General features: G+C 37.8%; 3 protein-coding genes and 2 long non-coding RNA genes across 5 annotated transcripts; 2 read left to right on the top strand and 3 right to left on the bottom strand.

The window, feature by feature from the left end:
* Window positions 1-3,204: 3,204 nt before the first annotated feature.
* On the bottom strand, window positions 3,205-12,521 carry LOC103518329 (structural maintenance of chromosomes protein 6; the record flags this gene model as incomplete). The annotated part of the gene is given in 6 exon segments (XM_008483392.3): window positions 3,205-3,340; window positions 4,170-4,318; window positions 5,077-5,230; window positions 5,851-5,930; window positions 6,244-6,370; window positions 12,311-12,521. Coding segments are annotated over 5 exon segments (622 nt in total), but the record flags the coding sequence as incomplete, so codon positions are not given.
* On the bottom strand, window positions 7,117-7,759 carry LOC113471205 (cytochrome b-c1 complex subunit 8-like). The gene has a single exon (XM_026830169.1). It carries the CDS (start codon window positions 7,745-7,747, stop codon window positions 7,493-7,495), a length of 255 nt encoding a protein of 84 aa, XP_026685970.1. The 5' UTR covers window positions 7,748-7,759; the 3' UTR covers window positions 7,117-7,492.
* Window positions 12,522-13,579: 1,058 nt separating the features above from the next.
* LOC103518330 lies at window positions 13,580-14,931 on the bottom strand. Its single transcript, XR_001809769.2, has 2 exons — window positions 14,872-14,931; window positions 13,580-13,855 (listed from the first exon to the last, which is right to left on the bottom strand). It is a non-coding gene; the product is annotated as an uncharacterized LOC103518330 (long non-coding RNA).
* Window positions 14,932-17,196: 2,265 nt separating this feature from the next.
* On the top strand, window positions 17,197-17,879 carry LOC113471207. Its single transcript, XR_003393994.1, has 2 exons — window positions 17,197-17,381; window positions 17,526-17,879. It is a non-coding gene; the product is annotated as an uncharacterized LOC113471207 (long non-coding RNA).
* A 1,332-nt stretch (window positions 17,880-19,211) lies between these two features.
* LOC103518336 (E3 ubiquitin-protein ligase TRIM37-like) lies at window positions 19,212-20,368 on the top strand. The gene is made up of 3 exons (XM_026830173.1): window positions 19,212-19,250; window positions 19,962-20,170; window positions 20,296-20,368. The coding sequence occupies exons 1-3, from the start codon at window positions 19,212-19,214 to the stop codon at window positions 20,366-20,368; spliced, it is 321 nt and encodes a 106-aa protein (XP_026685974.1).
* The last annotated feature ends 1,360 nt before the right edge of the window (window positions 20,369-21,728 follow it).

Genomic DNA, 21,728 nt, shown 5'->3' with positions numbered 1-21,728 from the left:
TGCTTTTATACACTATTTCATAATCTTAATCCTCTCCCTAATCCCCACAAAAGTGTATGGTGTGTTATATGTGAGTGGTAAGGTATGAACGTAGGGCACTGGCGGGCGCGCGCTTACGGGGTTGTAGACGTGGGTAAGTTTCCCTCCACAACTTTTCCTTACAGAAGCTCCTTTAATCCTCCTTTTATTGGGAAGGCGACTGGCGAAGACAAGTCCCCATGACGAAACTTCCTCACTTGTCTTTCTCTCAATTCCTACCCTATTCATGACTCAAGGTCTCTAATACCTACTTAGACTCCTTCCTACAAGGTATCCTATGTGACGGATGTGTCCCTCTTATCTCCTTGACGAAGCCAAAAAAATAATAATAAAAATAATAATAATAATACTAATAAAAAAAGAAAAAAAAAAAAAGAAAAACCACCAAAGACATTTTGGTATATAAGTTACGTACAATCAAACGACATTTCACATTTTGAATAAGGTGTTCTAAGTTGTGCATGTTCTGTCTTTTAACTTTTTTGTTCCTACGTCAAAAACGACTGTTACGGTACAACAACCCTCTACCTTTTACAATGTCCCACAGATGGTCTGACCTTTGGCCCTTTTGGCCTTTCAGTCCCTTAAAGTACCTCTTGACCTTTTCAGTCCCTTTTTCAGTCCCTTAAAGTGCTTTTTCACGGTTTTTAGCTTTTTTCAGTCCCTTAAAAAGTTTTCGGATTTTTTCTGGTTTCTCTCTTAAAGTTATATTTTTTCATAGGCCGTTGGTACTTCCCCCTGTAATATTAGGAGTTTTTAAAGCGGACGCCGCGACTTTTAAAACACAGAAGTACTTTTTAAAAATCCTTATAAAGTTTTCGGGAGTAATTTTGCTCTTTGTTCCTGACTAACCAGTCATTTTTTTTTCAGTAGCGTTGGAACTTCCTCGATGAATTATAAACGAACTTGTTTTAAAGCGACTGCCGCGAAGTTAAAATACGAAGGTATCTTTACATCAAATTATTATTTTTTTTTTTTTAAAGTTAAGCAAGGTTTATATACTTTTCTTTAAACTATACCTATGAAATATATAAGACCTTGTTTAGACTACGGGAGTAAAGGGACTTTTCAGTCTCATTCTGGCAGGATAAACAAGGTATATTCTATTCTATTCTATTCAATTTACGTATGTACATACCTGGAGCTAGATAGTGAGGGTGGGCTGGTTTAACGAGATGATCATATTCCTTGCGGGGAGGTAGTATTCGCTCAGGGGAAGGACTGAGGGCCGGACTAGCAGATCTGAAATTAACAAGAGTAGAATATTGTAACAATAAGTCGGTTAGGTCTCTCAAAATGTAGACTCCATAGGTGTAAAGTTTTTTTTTGGTCTCATTTTCAACCGACATTGACAGAAAAAAGTGTATATATATAACGGTCGATAAAGAGTAAAAAAAAAAAAAAAATAATAATCGGTTTCGCTGGAAATCAAACTTATCTCGTTCAGGATAGTCACACTACTATCACGTGAGCTCACGTGACCTCATGGTACTCACCTCGTATAGTAGTCATTCTCCTTATCCAACTCATCCTGGCCCAGGGTCAAATTCATCTTCTTCTCCTCGAAATCCACCTCGGTTTCCTTGCGCTTGGTAGACTTCTTCAGGATCTCTTTGGCCTGTCTGAGTCCCCGTTCCCAGGCACTCTCAGCGGTGGGGACTGCCCCGGGTACCAGGGGGGCGGATGGGTCCTCCTTGCTCCGCACAACGGGCGGGAGGAGCGCGGCACCGCCTGAGGGGGGAGGAAGTGATTCAGTCAGATATTTAGACCTCTAAAGGTGTGTCCAAAGATAGTCGAACGGCCGTCGATCGACGGGGAGAAAATATGTTAACGAGGCGGAGTGGAAGGTAGAGTCGACATCGGTCGACTATGTGTGGACACATTTCAGGGACTTTTGAGTACAAGTAATAGATCAGTTGCGCTTACTTGGGTGATGTTTCAAAGTCATAGAGCAAGAAAAATGAGGACCAACGGAATTTTTCTTTTTCTTCTACGACTTCTAGATACCGAGATAAATCGATCTAAAAAATACCGGTAAATCGTGAAGTTTGACGTCACGGCATCTGCGCATTTTGACGTGAAATCTGACGTCACAACTCTTTGAACTTTTTCATTAGAATGGCAATTAAAAATTGAATTTTCGACCTCTTAAAGTTACTTTTTCGGAGTTTTGACCTCAGATTTGGATTTTTCACAACTTTTTACGTAGGAATTGACCTTGTATTAAAAATATTTTCCCAATTGCAACTCCTCCATTACCTAGCTAAGATTAAAGAGTTCTCTATCACCTAATAACACTCAGGCGCGATGCACACTAGTAAAACGTTAAACTCGAATTTAGTAGGACGTACGGTTTAGGAGGTATAAGCGAGAAACTGAAGAAAAAAAAAGGTGCAAAATTTGAACCGTATGCTGGTGGTTTTTCTGCCGCCAAAAGTTCTCCCCTCAACTCTCGAGGTCTCGATTTTAGTATTACACTTCTCCCACCATACCTAACGATCCTACAAAGAAAAAAAAATATTTACCTACAGTAATTATTGCAAGGACCTCCTCTCTCTATTAGACTGCTAGTGGACAGTATAAATAATGTATAAGGTATATTAAATAAATATGCACATAAATATGCACATAGTTAAAAAATAAATCAATAAATCAATAGGAGAAAATGAAAAACAGATCGCTTTTTTTTTGTTTTACAATATTAATATTATTTTATTCACTACCATACCGGGTTTAAAAAAAGCGATCTGTTTTTCATTTGCCCCTATTGATTTTAATTTGATTTACCAAGTGTTGTGTATACCCTTGAAAGTTCTAACTTTTTTTTGCATTTTATTGTATTTTTCCAATAAAAAAAATGTAAAAATGGGATTATTCCCGTGAATATGATAAAAAAATACCGGGTAGTAGTCGGGCGGTGGAGCGCCGTACCTGCGGGGCGAAGAATAAAGGAATTTTTGTGTTAAGCATATTTAAATGTTTGTCACAAATATCGATCCCCAATTATTACACCTAGATAAAGACACATCTTATCTAAAACTTTCTCGCTTTGAGTTCATAGGTCGTCGCGACAAATTTCAAGATCAGAGCTCATTTGTGTGAGAAAATGTGAAAAAAGAAATAGCAGTTTTCGGTTCTGCCTCCAAGGATAAAACTAAAACTCACCTCCATTGATTTGATTTCTCTTGCGTTTCTCATCGCCACTATCTCTATCATCGTCCGCGTTCAGAATATCGTTATCGTTTCCATCCGATTCGATATCCGAGACGTCCGATAAATCCTCGGCCAGACTCTTACTCACCTGGAAACGAGAGAAAAAGGGACGTAAGAAATAAGACCATAATCGTTCCATCATGGGACGGGTCGAGATACGAAGCCTCTCCACCAATTTCGATCATTGTATCTCTGCTCCCTCTCGATATCATTCCGATTTCCTTGTTTCCTTTGAATATCAGCTCTGATGACATCACTATATCTTGTATTTAGGTGTTTATTTTGTAAAATGTACCCCCCATAATGTATCAAATATATAAGACCTTGGTTAGACTGCGGGGGAAAAGGGACTTTTCAGTCCTATCCCAGCAGGATAAACAAGGTATATTCTATTCTATTCTATATCGAATACCAAAAAAAAATATTCGAGATGAAAATGGAAGGTATGAAGGAAGACCGAGATATCGATATAGTGAGGGGAAAAAAGGATGTAAAAAATATATGATCAGATATGACTATGTACTTTCATCAAGTAGCGACCAGTGGCGGCATAGAAAGATTGATGATTAGAGAAGCAACCTCCGTGGCCGAGAGGGTATCACACTATGTTTGCACGCCGAAGGTCCCGGGTTCGATCCGTGGCGGGGTCAAAGTTTTTCAGCTCTGTGCTTGAAGTTTGTGAGTGCACTCAGCCACGTGAGAATAATTGAGTAGCTACTTTAATCGAGTAGTGATGAGGAATAATACTAAAGGACGCACTAGTAATGCTGTGATACCCACTAAAGTTGTGAAGAAACTCTCTGTGCTTTACCGCAAAAAAATTCATGATTATTTTTTTACTTGTTACGTATAGAGAACCTATGATACAAAGTGATGATAAAGTATCGTTCAATTATAATTATTATAATCTTGCTTACCGGAACCTTGTCAGGACTGTCTAAAGTGCGTCGTCGGGGAGGGGGACTGGCATTGTCTGTGGCCCGCGGTGATTTGGCCTCTGAGAGCGCAGGAGAGGAGGGTTTGTCCTCGTTTTGGTTGTCTGGCGATCTGGACCGCGAATTCCGCTCTGAAATAATAATAAGAGAGATTAGGTACTAGATTTTTTTTTATTATTATTTGTTGTTGCTGTTGATGTAGCAGCTTTGGCTGTAGCTGAATGGTGATGGCGGAATAAAGAAAAGATATCTTTTTATCTGTGATACACCGGGTTGATGGCCTGGTCTAACTTTTTTTTTTTTTTTTTTTTTTTTTTTTAAAAAACTCTTCCCGTTTGAGTCCAAGTCATGAAATTTACCGTCAGGTATTTAAGTAGCAGGGAATGACAAGCATTTAGGCTTAACACGATTGAAATTCCTTCCCCCCCCCTCCCCCCTAGGCACTTTAACACTATGGACAATATTTGTGACAAGCATTTAACTGATTTAACCAAGCCAAAACATAGTTAAGTAAAATTCACTTTTGTTTAACTGGAACAGAAAGCTATATGACTAATAGCATACAACAATAATAAAACCTCATTACCTCTATTCTCAAGTGAATGTCTGTCTTGAGGTTTAACATGGGGGACTATGGATCCGGAGATTGGGAGTTTGAGTCCAAGTCATGAAATTTACCGTTAGGTATTTAGCAGGGAATGACAAGCATTTAGGCTTAACACGATTGAAATTCCTTCCCCCCGCCCTTTAGGCACTTTAACACTATGGACAATATTTGTGACAAGGATTTAACTGATTTAAAACATCGTTAAGTAAAATTCACTTTTGTTTAATCTGGAACAGAAAGCTATATGACTAATAGCATACAACAATAATAAAACCTCATTACCTCTATTCTCAAGTGAATGTCTGTCTTGAGGTTCTGGAGACAGTGAGAGTCTATCGTCTCCATCGTGATCACCGTTGTGTTCGGCTACATCATTGGGTGGAGTGTGAGGTTGTTTGTCATTGTAACCGGATGGTGACTGTGACCGGGGTGATCCCTGTAGCAAAAAACAGAAGATATTGAAATAAAGATATGGCCCAAGAGGGTTCTTTCCCATGCTTAGGTAAAAAGAAGAAGACTGAACTATGAAACTATTTACAAAATGGCTTGGCTGCATGCTGGAGATTCCCAGTTTGATTTCTGGCAGGGTCAAAGTTTTTTTTTTTTGTGCTTGAAGTCTGGGTGTACTCAGCCTTGTAAGGACAATTGAGTAGCTATGTAGGTACCTCCTTCATCAAGTTGCAACCACTGGCAGCATTACCACATTACCAGTGTAAAAAATATTATTTAAATATGGACATTCAATTGCAAAGGAGGCAATTAGTAATGCTGTGAATAACACAGCATGGGGTGAGGTAAATAATTCATGATTTGATAATTTGATTGACTGATTGATTTTAATACTTTCAAATTGGGTGCTGGGATATTATAACTGTTATCTTAGTTTTTAGGGTACTTGTTCAGAAGTCATGTCTATGGAAAATTGCTAGGAAAAAAGAGCTGTCACAAATGAGCAGTGACCAGTGTTATTATAGGGTTAGGTTAAACACAAAAAGAAGCTTTGTTTTTCATTGTCATGGATTCTGAACAATTACTGTTGTTAGTGTTACTACTTACCTGTGTAGAAGAATCTGAAGACACAGCACTCGTGGCTTCATGCTCGTTATTTTCTGGGGGAGACTTGGGTCCTTTTCCTGCTAGAAAAATGAAAAATAATAAAAAATTGGTGATTTAAAAACACCTCAATGGCAGAGGGTGGAGTAAAAACATTTCAAGGAGAGGGTTGATTACTCGGCCACCCAATAAGGTGAGGTAATAATTTGAAATTTGAATAGGCATAGAAATTGAGATTTTTTAAAATTGTTGTTGTTGTTGTTATTGTTGTTTACTTACAAATGTCTGGAATTTTGACCATTAGTCTATTTTTTAAAGTTATTCTCCTTCTTATGATCAAAATGAATAAGTAAACAAGGGTTTGAGAGAGATTAGAGCAACATGTAGGTACCGTACCTGGATACTGATCTTCTTCCAACACATGGTTTTGCTTCGTGTCAAGTGATTCCCGCCAGTGGGGGTTGACCTCGCCGTCCATAGAGCTGTTGTCCGACTCCATGGCTCAGAGTGACGTCAAAATTGCCTGTGGAAATCAAAGCCACCATTTGAATTACACTGGAATGGAATATGATAATCTTTTTCATCAGTACTTTTTTTGTTTTTCATGTGTGATGTGATCTTTTTGTACAGAACTTTAACTATTGTTTTTTATGTGTGATGTGATGGAAAAACAACTTGAATTAAAAATGTCTACAAGTGTAAGTAGATGTGAAAATGTCTAGACATTCTGTGTGCTTGCAGAATACACTTCTATTAATAAGGAATTGAGCTCTAATTGGTAGAATTTGTACACATTGACAGAAGAAACTTAAAGAACTCATAATAAGTAAGTAACCTATTTAAAGACATATTTGTTTTGGGAGTAACATATGTAAGCTTCAAACCTTTGGTGCATTTTGATAAGCATAATGTAGATATTATTAATGTTAAAAGATTAAGTTCTTTGGATGTTATACACTATAGTGCAAAGAGGCCTTTCTAGCTACTTTTCAATTTGTACTTTGCATATCTGATTGGACCTGTTGGTCTTGCTAACAGGGCCGGATTACCCATAAGGCAGAATGGCAGACTGCCACGGGCCCCGCGCTTTTGGGGGCCCCGCGCTTTGAAAAGAAAAAAAACATTAAAGTTTCAACTTGGAAACAGAATATTTTTATTTTCTTTGTTTGCCACAGAATATTTTTAATAACTATTTATTTACTATTCCAGTAAAGTTCCAGTTTCACTTAAATGCTCAAACTTGAAAAAACTTCTATAGAACAGAATATACGTGCTTCAGGAGTGTTCTAAATCTAGTTTCAAGGTAGGTAAGCGATGTGAAAGAAGGTGACCAAAATTACTCTTAGTTACATAGCCTGAATTCCATGACATGTTCTTGTAACCCACTGTGGGTCATGGAGAGCCCTTGATAAAACAAAAAGTTGTTATAACACATCCTAAGGTAATATTTAGGTCATGGTTATGTACTGGGTTGGGTTGGGTTTGAACTGGTTGAGACAGGATATTGTTTCTACAGTTTGACATGAGAGTGGTAACTTAGCAAAAGTTACCACTCTTATGCTAAACTGTAGAAACAAAAAGTCTTAACCTAACCCAACCTGGTACATAACCACAACCTTACACACGAGCCAATTACAGGGTTGATTTAAACTTCATGCTCGTAATCTTTCGGGTTCTTTCTATTGAGCTGCGCATAGTAATCATTGGTCTGTGTAATGATCACATAAGTTATTAAGAAGTATGGCACAGTTCGTGGTGCACTTTCGGTGATTCTTCGCAGTGTGTTTTGCAGGCCAGGGTTTAAAAGGCCAGCGAATGCTCTCTGCTCAAACATGGAGATGCGATGGTACACAATGTTGCGGATGTGAGGTCCAAGGTTTCCGAATCCATGATGACCCATTGTAGATGATTCTGAAATACATAGAAAACAACCCAGGTTCTCGTTTCTCCACAATTTCCATCTCTGAAGTATAAATAACACTTCCAAATTCTTGGCCAGCACCCGAGAGCTATGTCTAACTGAAGAGTTCCAAAAAGAACGAAACGCGTCTTAGGTTGCTCTCAGGTGTTGGCTAAAACCCCATACACAAAAAGGCCAATCTGAGGCTTAGGTATAGAAGCTGGACAGCCCTAACTAAACCAAATGCAACTTCGGTCAATTAAAAAAGAAGGAAAAAAATAATAAACAAACGAACAAACAAACAAACAAACAAACAAACAAACAAACAAACAAACTCACCTGTAGAATCGACAGATGGGTCTCGGCTCACTCTCTTCGGGTCGAGTCTCTCCTTCATCTGACACTTCTCCCTCCTCCAACTCTTCCTCTTCCTTCTTCCCCTTCATCTGTGGAAATTAAAGCAGTCATTATGGAGACATTTAATATTCAATGGCTCATGGAGACATTTAATATTCAAACCTTACAACATAGGCGGGATGTTGCTGATGTTGTGTTTCTGCTCAAACTAATCAAGAACGAACGGTTGTTTGTCATTGTAACCGGACGGTGACTGTGACCGGGGTGATCCCTGTGGCAAAAAACAGAAGATATTGAACTATAAATAAAGATATGGCCCAAGAGGGTTCTTTCCCATGCTTAGGTAAAAAAAAGAACACTGAACTATGAAACCATTTACAAAATGGCTTGGCTGCATGCTGGAGATTTCCAAGTTTGATTTCTGGCAGGGTCAAAGTTTTTTTTTTTTTGTGCTTGAAGTCTGGGTGTACTCAGCCTTGTAAGGACAATTGACTATGTAGGTATGTCCTTCATCAAGTAGCAACCACTAGCAGCATTACCACATTACCAGTGTAAAAAATATTACTTAAATATGGACAATCAATTGCAAAGGAGGCAATTAGTAATGCTGTGAATAAGTGTGGTAAATAATTAATGATTTGATTGACTGATTGATTTTAATACTTTCAATTTGGGTGCTGGGATATTATTAGATACTGTTATCTTAGTTTTTAGAGTACTTGTTCAGAAGTCATGTCTATGGAAAATTGCTAGAAAAAAGAGCTGTCACAAATGAGCAGTGACCAGTGTTATCATAGGGTTAGGTTAAACACAAAAAGAAGCTTTCTTTTTCATTGTCATGGATTCTGAACAATTACTGTTTTAGTGTTACTGCTTACCTGTGTAGAAGAATCTGAAGACACAGCACTTGTGGCTTCATGCTCGTTATTTTCTGGGGGAGACTTGGGTCCTTTTCCTGCTAGAAAAATGAAAAATAATAAAAAAATTGGTGATTTAAAAACACCTCAATGGCAGAGGGTGGATTAAAAACATTTCAAGGAGAGGGTTGATTACTCGGTCACCAATAAGGTGAGGTAATAATTTGAAATTTGAATAGGCATAGAAATTGAGATTTTTTAAAGTTGTTGTTGTTATTGTTGTTTACAAATGTCTGGAATTTTGACCATTAGTCTATTTTTTAAAGTTATTTTCCTTCTTATGATCAAAATGAATAAGTAAACAAGGGTTTGAGAGAGATTAGAGCAACATGTAGTTACCGTACCTGGATACTGATCTTCTTCTAACACATGGTTTTGCTTTGTGTCAAGTGATTCCCGCCAGTGGGGGTTGACCTCGCCGTCCATAGAGCTGTTGTCCGACTCCATGGCTCAGAGTGACGTCAAAATGGTTTTTTGTTAGCCTTTTGGTGTTTTTATTATTATTTTTTTTTTATTTAATTTACTGTAGTTTTAAGTTAGGGACTTGCTGTACTAATGGGTAGCCCCCGTGAATTGAAATAGAATTGAAATAAAATTAAAAATAAAAAAATTAAAAGTGCATACCTAAAAAAACTAAAAAGTATGTACACGAAATCAAATTTACACCTATATCGGTACTAAACGTGCGTAATGAGGATTTCCGAGGTAGGTAAATAGGTATTTTTTGAACTCCCTCGGGGGAAAAAAAGCTGCTATGGGGTCCCACACAGATTTACTAAATTGGACTCGTGTGGTCTGTATTAAGGAGCGCGGTAGCGCTCCGCCCCGCCAAGTCAAGAAAGTTTGACCGCGCTACTAGAGATATTATACGCGACAGGGAAAGGGCCTGTGGAAATCAAAGCCACCATTTGAATTACACTGGAATGGAATATGATAATCTTTTTCATCAGTACTTTTTTGTTTTTCATGTGTGATGTGATCTTTTTGTACAGTACTTTATTGTTTTTTATGTGTGATGTGATGGAAAAACAACTTGAATTAACAATGTCTACAAGTGTAGATGTGAAAATGTCTAGACATTCTGTGTGCTTGCAGAATACATTTCTATCAATAAGGAATTGAGCTCTAATTGGTAGAATTTGTACACATTGACAGAAGAAACTTAAAGAAATCATAATAAGTAACCTATTTAAGAAATATTTGTTTTGGGAGTAAGTAACATAATATGTAAGCATCAAGCCTTTGGTGCATTTTGATAAGCATAATGTACTTAGATTTTATTAATGTTAAAAGATTGAGTTCTTTGGATGTTATACACTGTAGTGCAAAGAGGCCTTTCTAGCTACTTTTCAATTTGCACTTTGCATATCTGATTGGACTTGTTGGTCTTGCTAAAATGAACTAATCAGGAAAAAGATTTTCATGTTTTGTACATGGCATGATTTTACAGATAAAAAACCTTTTAAAATAAGTACCTACCTACCTATACCTATATAATAATAAGACCAAAATAACACTTGATAAAACTTTCAATAAATTAATAAATAAAAAAAATTCTTGACTTTTAGTTTTACAAATTTAATATATTTTATCTATATATGCGTATTTTGGGTGTTACCCCATTCTCAGGATGATATTTAATTGAAACCAATTCAATATCATCTTGAGAATGGGATAACACCCGAAATATGCGTATGGATAAAATATATTAAATTTGTAAAACTAAAAGTCAAGAGTTTTTTATTTATTAAGTTACCTACCTATAGTTATTACATTACCATTGTAAATTATACCTAGGTAAGTAATATTTAATTTCCTGTAATGCTAGCATGTTGAAAGCACTAAATCTTAAAGAATCATTTATGTTAAGCAACCTTGTAAGTGGTTGATGGTTAGATAAGTGACTGTCTAAGAAATCGTGTGGTGCCAGCGACTCCAATTCTCTCCTCTTCTCCTTCTCTAATTTCATTTCTTACCTCTACTCCTCCATCTCCACCATTCTTATCTGTCTCCTTGCCCGGAGGTTTATCACATTCTCCCTCTTCCTCTTCGCCATCCTCTCTCTCTTCGGGTTCCTCCTCAAAGTCGAGTTGTTCCTCTTCAGTCACTGCAAGTGTCATCGTGACGCCTGAAAACAAGACAGGATTAGTACAGGTCAAGAGTAAAGGTGGAAACATTATGGAATAGAATAGAATATACCTTGTTTATCCTGCCCGAATGAGACTGAAAAAAAAAGTAACTTTAAAAGGTCGAAAATTCAATTTTTAATTGCCGTCCTAATGAAAAAGTTCGAAGAGTTGTGACGTCAGATTTCACGGAAAAGGAAGGTTTTTCTCAAGAGGGGACTGTAAAACTATTACGATGAAATCATTAAATTTCATTACAAGTAATTCTTTGTTAAGATGAAATCAGAATTTTGTAAACTCCAAAATGTAATGTTTCTTTCAGTTACAAGTCACCACAAAGATATATTATACTTATATTTGTTTGATATGTGTGATGGTCGAATATTCATGAAATTCCAACTCCTAAATAACATGATAATGACAATCGTAGTGACAAACTAATTTGATTGAAAACAAAGAACTCTGTTGTCTGTGTTAACGGTCCTTACCTTGTTGATACATTTTACAAAACTGGATCATTTGTGACTATAAATAGCGAAAAAAAGGTACAAAAAACACTTTTTGTATTGATGAAAAAAAAAAAGTAACTGTAAAACTACTATAAACTTGGCACACTTGTGACCTAAGAACTTTACGAGTCCATGATAAATATTATTTACAAAGAGGTACAAAAAACACTTTTTGTATTGATGAAAAAAAAGTAACTGTAAAACTACTATAAACTTGGCACACTTGTGACCTAAGAACTTTACGAGTCCATGATAAATATTATTTACAAAGAGCACTGAATAACTTGTAAGTGAAACACACTTTACTATGCACTTAAAAAAGAACTTAAAATGACTTATGTACTCCTGCAAAGACTGGAAAAGAGATTACTTGTTACAAAAAGAGAGATAAATGAGCAGTTGAAGGATAGAAATTCCCCGGGTAGATCCCACCGAACTTTGTACTTTTTAGCGAACTTTCGACAGTAATCTTACCTTGGGGACTTTCTGGCGACTCAATTGTGCGGTTTAAATGGGTCAGAACAGAACAGATAAATGAGCAGTTGAAGGATAGAAATCTGAAGGAACTTGGGACTTGTGAGAACAAACCTCACATCCCCGGATAGATCCCACCGAACTTTGTACTTTTTAGCGAACTTTCGACATTAATCTTACCTTGGGGACTTTCTGGCGACTCAATTGTGCGGTTTAAATGGGTCAGAACAGAAAATGCACACAATTTGGTCCTTGAACCGTGAATTAGTTCCAAATTGATTTTAAATTGCGAATTTTGATTTTTGATCCGTCTCTCACCGCCCGTGATTTCTCTTGTTTATGTTTTCGGCCATTTTGATGATTTGATCTGTATGGCAGAAGTCAAAACACTTCTACTGAACGTCATCTTGAGATTTCAAATGAATAAATTATGTACAGGCACTTTAATATGAACTTAATGGTGACAAATAGTAAATTACCTACATCAATTAAAGTCTAGTTTTATTTTTATTTCATTTAGGAAATCATCATTTTCCTTCTTTTTGATCAACCAGATTTTGACTCAGGTCTCTTTTTGTATACAGGGTGTATTAACCTTATCAAAATTTTCTTCAACTTTGAGGTTATGTTTTTTGTAGCTATAATATATGTACATAGGTAGGTACCTATCTCATACACTTCTTATCTGATAAGGTTGGATTTTTCACCAACATTTTTTCAGCCCCTAGAAGGCCTGTTCACCAGGGTTGGGACATCGAGACGAAAACATCGATGTTCGATACATCGATGTTTTTAAACTTCGATATATCGAGTATCCGATGTATCGTAATCAAAAACATCGATGTTGACATCGATGTTTTTGTTCCGATGTATCGATGTTTTCAAAACATCGATGTCGATGTCCCAACCCTATTTGTATTTTGTTGGTGACTGGTACAGATTGCAGCTTTGAGTTTTCCATTGATTTATTCCTTGAAAGTTGAAAGTTTTTGGGTGTTTTACTGAAACTAATAGTATTTGTGTCCGTCAATTTGTGAGTAATTTAACATCTACTGGTTCTTGGATCAGTCAAAATGTCGTCGCGAGGGCGGTTCAATCTGCCAAAGTCCTCCGATGAAGAACAAAGTGTTGAGGTAAGTCTAGACGTAAAATATGGTTCAAACCAAGTCAAATACCTTTTCATGCTGCCCAGGATAATGTTCTTGGTTCCCATGTTGGTACCTACTTGTGCAGAAGTCATGTCCGTGGAATATTGCTACCAAAGGAACTGGCACAAACGAGTAGTGACCAGTGTTATTATAGGGTTAGGTTAAATGCAAGATTTCTACAGTTTGACATGAGAGTGGTAACTTAGCAAAAGTTACCACTCTTATGCTAAACTGTAGAAACAAAAAGTCTTAACCTAACCCAACCCGGTACATAACCACAACCTTACACACAAGCCAATTACAGGGTTGATTTAAACTTCATGCTCGTAATCTTTCGGGTTCTTTCTATTGAGCTGCGCATAGTAATCATTGGTCTGTGTAATGATCACATAAGTTATTAAGAAGTATGGCACAGTTCGTGGTGCACTTTCGGTGATTCTTCGCAGTGTGTTTTGCAGGCCAGGGTTTAAAAGGCCAGCGAATGCTCTCTGCTCAAACATGGAGATGCGATGGTACACAATGTTGCGGATGTGAGGTCCAAGGTTTCCGAATCCATGATGACCCATTGTAGATGATTCTGAAATTGAACGGAAAAAGCTGAAATTATTCTGGGTCTAGCAACTCTGCTTCTCGTCCTAAGGTTTTATTGTCCCAAAAGCCGCAAGAGCAAGAGAGGAACAATAGGACAGGGGGAAGCCAGCCATTCCAAGAACAATCCTTTTCTGTTTAAGAGAAAACCAGCAGAGAGGGAATGGAACCCATGGTCTAATGGTTACAAGGCAGAGGCAGTACCCTCTAAGGGCTGGCAATCTCTAACCTTTTCCTATTGGAATGAGAATGGCAGTTGTCATCATCATCTTTTCTCAGACTGACATTTGGTTATGGTCCAAAGGAAAATTTAAATGAATAATAATAATAATAATAGACTCTTGAGTGGAAGGCAACCACTAGGTAAGGTTAACGCCTTAGGCATTCTCTACCATCTAACCCTTAGAGCTCCATTATTATGTGGTCAAATTCTCAAATAAATGAGGATAAAATTCCATACCTCGGCTGGGATCAAACCCATGCCCCCCTGATTACCAGGTGAGCGTCTTGACCACTACACCACCAAGGCAGGTTAATGAATGGCCTCCACCCCCTTTTCCAAGACCTTATGAAACCACTGGCACTAGCAAGTACACAAGTTCCTAGGACCACTGATATGAAGCAAAATATTGTACATGGTTAATATCTGGATGGGTGAACGTTAGAGCAACCATGTGCAACTGGCTCTTCCCACAGTTCCCTCCTCAGGTTGAATAAGGTCAATATTGACTCACATTGTGAGTAGATGGGTTACTTGTCACCAAATGATAGGTAAAGACCCCCATTGACAAAAAGCTTAGGTGTATATTCTCTGGCGTTTAACCCCAATGAAACCATTGCCTTACGAACCCTAGAATGATTTTTTTTTTTTCTGTTATCTGTGAAGGTCACATGAACCATCATCTATCAATGGACAAATTTTGTCAAAGAAAATGTCAGGAGTTACTGATGGAAGAGGGGATATATTATAAAAAGCTTTGATTAATAACAGAGGTTGTACTTTACCTGTTTTGATGCAGACAAGTTAAGAATTTGAACTTAAATTCACCTTTCAACAAATGAAATTTCAAATCAATATCAAATTTGAAATTTTTGCTTTTTGTTTTTTTCTCTGATGTGAGCCATGAGCCACCCTGTAATAAGAGCCCTGTTCCCGAAAAAAGGCTTCAGTTATTAGGCGTATTTTTCATTTCTTAACGCAGATTTTTTAGTCCGTCCTTCCTTTATTATAAATAAAAGGTATACTGGACGGACTATTGTATTCGCTTCGGTGTCGTCTGTCTGTCTGTCTGTGTGTGTGTCTGTCTGAGGTCTAACCCCATAGAAAGACTTATCCAAACCTGGTCGACCTATATATCAAAATAATTAAAGTTCTTTTTACCAGGAACACGAAAGTGATGGTGTAAATTTTGTCCAAAAAGCAAAAATCCAAAAAAAAAACACTGGTTTTTGGGGGATTTTTTTTTCTCACATTTTGTCACACAAATGAGCTTTGATCTTGAAATTTGCCGCGACGACCTATGAACTTAAAGCGAGAAAATTTTAGATACCTAATAATTCAGTCGTTAATTTAGGACCGGTTTTAGGGTCATCTATGTTAAGCTACGCGACCGCATGCACAATTACGAAGCCCTCGAACAAATGAAATTTCAAATAGAGATGGGAAAAGAACGTACGAACGAACTGTAGGAACTTGTTCTTTGAAAAAGTTCGTTCCTGAACGGAACACATGTAGGTCGTACCTGGATACTGATCTTCTTCTAACACATGGTTTTGCTTCGTGTCAAGTGATTCCCGCCAGTGGGGGTTGACCTCGCCGTCCATAGAGCTGTTGTCCGACTCCATGGCTCAGAGTGACGTCAAAATGGCCTGTGGAAATATAATAATAATAATAATAATAATAAAAAAAAATAAAAAAAACTTGGAGGTATACAGTGATGTTCAAACACCTGTCAAAGAAAAGGAAGGTTTTTCTCAAGAGGGGACTGTAAAACTATTACGATGAAATCATTAAATTTCATTACAAGTAATTCTTTGTTAAGATGAAATCAGAATTTTGTAAACTCCAAAATGTAATGTTTCTTTCAGTTACAAGTCACCACAAAGATATATTATACTTATATTTGTTTGATATGTGTGATGGTCGAATATTCATGAAATTCCAACTCCTAAATAACATGATAATGACAATCGTAGTGACAAACTAATTTGATTGAAAACAAAGAACTCTGTTGTCTGTGTTAACGGTCCTTACCTTGTTGATACATTTTACAAAACTGGATCATTTGTGACTATAAATAGCGAAAAAAAGGTACAAAAAACACTTTTTGTATTGATGAAAAAAAAAAAGTAACTGTAAAACTACTATAAACTTGGCACACTTGTGACCTAAGAACTTTACGAGTCCCTGATAAATATTATTTACAAAGAGCACTGAATAACTTGTAAGTGAAACACACTTTACTATGCACTTAAAAAAGAACTTAAAATGACTTATGTACTCCTGCAAAGACTGGAAAAGAGATTACTTGTTACAAAAAGAGAGATAAATGAGCAGTTGAAGGATAGAAATCTGAAGGAACTTGGGACTTGTGAGAACAAACCTCACATCCCCGGGTAAATCCCACCGAACTGTACTTTTTAGCGAACTTTCGACAGTAATCTTACCTTGGGGACTTTCTGGCGACTCAATTGTGCGGTTTAAATGGGTCAGAACAGAAAATGCAGACAATTTGGTCCGTGAATTAGTTTCAAATTGATTTTAAATTGCGAATTTTGATCCGTCTCTCTTTCTCACCGCCCGTGATTTCTCTTGTTAGTTGTTTATGTTTTCGGCCATTTTGATGATTTTGATCTGTATGGCAGAAGTCAAAACACTTCTACTGAACGTCATCTTGAGATTTCAAATGAATAAATTATGTACAGGCACTTTAATATGAACTTAATGAGTTAATGGTGTCAAATAGTAAATTACATCAATTTATTAAAGTCTATTTTTATTTCATTTAAGAAATCATAAATCATCATTTTTCTTCTTTTTGATCAACCAGATTTTGACTCAGGTCTCTTTTTGTATACAGGGTGTATCAACCTTATCAAAATTTTCTTCAACTTTGAGGTTATGTTTTTTGTAGCTATACGCTATATGTACATAGGTACCTATCTACACTTCTTATCTCTTATCTGATAAGGTTGGATTTTTCACCAACATTTTTTCAGCCCCTAGAAGGCCTGTTCACCTGACAGCCTGTTAAGGTGGGAATCAAATCCTTGATCTAAGTGTAGGTATTCACTCCAAAAGATGAAAAAATAATACAGGAAAGAAAAAACATTAAAGTTTCAACTTGGAAACAGAAGATTTTTATTTTCTTTGTTTGCCACAGAATATTTTTAATAGGTAACTATTTATTTACTATTTCAGTAAAGTTCCAGTTTCACTTAAATGCTCAAACTTGAAAAAACTTCTATAGAACAGAATATACATGCTTCAGGAGTGTTCTAAATCTAGTTTCAAGGTTGGTAAGCAATGTGAAAGAAGGTGACCAAAATTACTCTTAGTTACATAGCCTGAATCAGTTTCACTTAAATGCTCAAACTTGAAAAAACTTCTATAGAACAGAATATACATGCTTCAGGAGTGTTCTAAATCTAGTTTCAAGGTAAGCAATGTGAAAGAAGGTGACCAAAATTACTCTTAGCTACATAGCCTAAATCCATGACATGTTCTTGTATCTAACCCACTGTGGGTCATGGAGAGCCCTTGATAAAACAAAAAGTTGTAATAACACATCCTAAGATAATATTTAGGTCATGGTTATGTACTGGGTTGGGTTGGGTTTGAACTGGTTGAGACAGGATATTGTTTCTACTGTTTGACATGAGAGTGGTAACTTAGCAAAAGTTACCACTCTTATGCTAAACTGTAGAAACAAAAAGTCTTAACCTAACCCAACCTGGTACATAACCACAACCTTACACACAAGCCAATTACAGGGTTGATTTAAACTTCATGTTCGTAATCTTTCGGGTTCTTTCTATTGAGCTGTAACCTATTAGGCAGGTTGCCTATGTGTACCGATTAAGTGGCTGTCTATGAGTACCGATTCCTAACAGTAGGTATGGTTCAAGTTTAACCTAAATAATAAATCTTGCTTGAGAACTATGGGTTGACTGTGAAAGCAGAAAGCACCTATGTCCTCTAGCTTTCAGCCAAGCACATCATCTCACACTTTACTATGCACTTAAAAAAGAACTTAAAATGACTTATGTACTCCTGCAAAGACTGGAAAAGAGATTACTTGTTACAAAAAGAGAGATAAATGAGCAGTTGAAGGATAGAAATCTGAAGGAACTTGGGACTTGTGAGAACAAACCTCACATCCCCGGGTAAATCCCACCGAACTGTACTTTTTAGCGAACTTTCGACAGTAATCTTACCTTGGGGACTTTCTGGCGACTCAATTGTGCGGTTTAAATGGGTCAGAACAGAAAATGCAGACAATTTGGTCCGTGAATTAGTTTCAAATTGATTTTAAATTGCGAATTTTGATCCGTCTCTCTTTCTCACCGCCCGTGATTTCTCTTGTTAGTTGTTTATGTTTTCGGCCATTTTGATGATGAACTTATATTGGGAACAGTTCCATGAAAGGAACTGAACGGTTGGAACTTATTCCCTAAAGTGAACCGATCTTTGCCACCTCTACAAATCAATATCAAATTTGAAATTTTTGCTTTTTGTTTTTTTCTCTGATGTGAGCCACCCTGTAATAAGAGCCCTGTTCCCGAAAAAAGGCCTCAGTTATTAGGCGTATTTTTCATTTCTTAATTTAAACGCAGATTTTTTAGTCCGTCCTTCCTTTATTAATAATAAAAGGTAGGTATACTGGACGGACTATTGTATTCGCTTCGGTGTCGTCTGTCTGTCTGTCTGTGTGTGTGTCTGTCTGAGGTCTGACGTCTGACCCCATAGAAGGACTTATCCAAACCTGGTCGACCTATATATTATATCAAATTAAAGTTCTTTTTACCAGGAACACGAAAGTGATGGTGCAAATTTTGTCCAAAAAAGCAAAAACCCAAACAAGAAAAACACTGGTTTTTGGGGGATTTCTTTTTTTTTTTCATACTTTGTCACACAAATTATGAGCTTTGATCTTGAAATTTGCCGCGACGACCTATGAACTCAAAGTGAGAAAATTTTAGATACCTACCTAATACTTAAGTCGTTAATTTAGGACCGGTTTTAGGGTCATCTGCTATGTTAAGCTACGCGACCGCATGCACAATTACGAAGCCCTGGGAGCGCGCAGCGCGACCGCAAACAAGGGAGCACGAAGCGCGACCGCATGCACAACCGCGAAGCTCTGGGAGCGCACAGCGCGACCGTAAACAAGGGAGCGCGAAGTGCGACCGCATGCACAACCGCGCGAAGCCCCAGGAGTGCATATCGCGATCGTAAACTAGGGAGCGCGAGGCGCGATCATATTTACGCGATCATATTTATTTGACATACCTACTCAGTATATTGACATACTCAGCTGCAGCAAAGTTTCCTGCCAAGACAAATCTATGGCCAAGACCCGGGCATATTTTTTTTTCCTGTCCGCCCCGGGCGGGAATCGAACCCGCGGCCTAGCGCTTACAAGGCAGACGCACTACCAACTAAGCTAACTAGGCTGGCCAAGGAAAAGTTTATTCATTACAATTCACAATTGATTCTCCTTCTGAATAAAGTCCTGTAAGTACTTATGTACTTTTAGGAACTAAATCTAAGATTAACAGGGTTGAACATCGGAGTTCCCGTGTTCGATTCCCAGCGGGGTCGAAGCTTTTCGGCTCTGTGTTTGAAGTACGGGGTGCACTCAGCCTCGTGAGAACAATTGAGTAGCTACTTGAATCGAGTAGCGACCAGTGGCGGCATTACCAGTGTAAAAAGATTCTTGAAAGATGGAAATTGATTGCAAAGGAAGCACTTAGTAATGCTGTGATAGCCACAAAAAGTTGTGAAAAGGCCTGCTCTAACACAAATAAATTCCCGGTTTGATTTTTTTGATTGATTATTTATTTTCTCTCATTACTTTGTTTCTTTCCCACAGGACCGCAATATTGACGCCGTGCGCGCCGCCAAAGACGAGCGCGTTCGCGAAATTCGCAACGCCGTCGAGCTTATGATTGCGCGCCTCGACTCTCAACTCAAAGCCAAAATCCTGCAACTCATGAGTCAAAAATCCGTTCTAACTCAGGAAACGGAACAGATGGAAGTGTTGCTTCAAGATCTGGAAGCCAGACTCGGATCTAATATGAGGTGAGTCATAGTCTGTCTGACTCATGAGTTAAATGTATGCTGACTCATGAGTCAAATGTATGCTGACTCATGAGTCAAATGTGTACTGACTCATGAGTACTGCATTACTTATCTTATCATTACAGATCTCAGCTTATCTCTCAGACAAACAATCTTCTCCAAGCCATCCACCAGCTTACACGTGAGGAGAACAGCTAACCCTAACCAGCCTAGCAAGCTGGCAGTTCCTCAAAGGGTTCTCTCTGCTTTTAAAGACCAAGTACAAGTCCTCACGATGGTTGACTGCGGTTCAGGACGAGCGAGCCAATTTAACATGGCTAGAGCTAGAGACCATCACCCCGGTGTATAGCAGATACAAAAAGACATCTTTTCTTTATTCTGCTATCGCCATTCGGCGAAAGCTAAAGCCGCTACAACAACAACAACACTTATCTTATCATTACAGATCTCAGCTTATCTCTCAGACAAACAATCTTCTCCAAGCCATCCACCAGCTTACACGCAAGCCGATCACTAACTTCGCTTCGTGTACTGTGTCACCCGAATTTCTCAGCGAGATTGTACCAAGCTATGATTCCTCGACATTTGTCATTCACGGATTTGCGGCCGTCCAGGCTTTGGCTCACCCGGTATGTAAATTTTCATTAGGTTGTGATGTGTAAAATTTAATTTAATTCAATAAAGAGTGAGTGGTTTAGAAAGAAAAACTACTCTTTTTAGTGTTTTTTTTTAAATTTTATTTTTAATGTTTCATCGCCGTATTTATTTGGTAGCAATGAAACAACTGCTACATTAGACTCGTGTGGTCTGTGTCGTAGCATGCCCATCCCATAGTATGTCCCTCATCAGATGAGCGATAAGAAACACAATACTCCCCATTTAGATGTTGGGTCAACACGAGAACACCAGAAAATGACCTGTTGAAATTGATAATTGCATTTAAAATATGCTTTTTTTTCGATGGTGGGATTCAAAACCGGGACCTTCTGCATGGCAAGCAAGCGCGTTACGACTTTGCTAGATCCGTAGAACCTGAACCCATCCTTCAGGACTGTTTTTACTTTCCTTATCCTATAGGAAGGAAAGTAATGTAATCGGGTCAAATTTTCGACGGTCAGTTTTTAGTGCCAAAACACGTTTTGAGGTCCCCAGAACCTAAATCCAAAGTTTCAGCCATTGGTCTGTGTGTCTGTCTGTAAACAAAATATCTCGAGAACGGTAAGAGCTAGAGACTTGAAATTTGGCATGCAGCTGTCAAATGTGACGAGGATGCGACACGGAACTTTTGGTTAGGATCGCTGCAATGGTTGGCGGCATTTTGGCGGTTTTCGGTGTAATTCAATAATATCTCGGGAACGGTATGAGCTAGAGACTTAAAATTTGGTATGTAGACCACAAATGAGACAAGAATGTAACACGTTGAGACAAGAATGCAACACATAGCGTTTGGTTAAGATAGGTGCTGCGGTTTGTCGTATTTTGATCGCATACAAAAAGACATCTTTTCTTTATTCTGCTATCGCCATTCGGCGAAAGCTAAAGCCGCTACAACAACAAC

The sequence above is a fragment of the Diaphorina citri genome, unplaced genomic scaffold (assembly GCF_000475195.1).
Source record: "Diaphorina citri unplaced genomic scaffold, Diaci psyllid genome assembly version 1.1 scaffold2156, whole genome shotgun sequence".
NCBI lineage: Eukaryota > Metazoa > Arthropoda > Insecta > Hemiptera > Psyllidae > Diaphorina > Diaphorina citri.
This window is presented reverse-complemented; position numbering and strand designations above follow the sequence as displayed.

Coding starts and splice junctions, on each gene's coding strand:
- LOC113471205 (XM_026830169.1), bottom strand. CDS start 7,747: ATGGGTCATCATGGATTCGGAAACCTTGGACCTCACATCCGCAACATT.
- LOC103518336 (XM_026830173.1), top strand. CDS start 19,212: ATGCACAACCGCGAAGCTCTGGGAGCGCACAGCGCGACC. Junction 19,251..19,961: donor TGGGAGCGCACAGCGCGACC/GTAAACAAGGGA, acceptor TCTTTCCCACAG/GACCGCAATATTGACGCCGT. Junction 20,171..20,295: donor AGACTCGGATCTAATATGAG/GTGAGTCATAGT, acceptor TTATCATTACAG/ATCTCAGCTTATCTCTCAGA.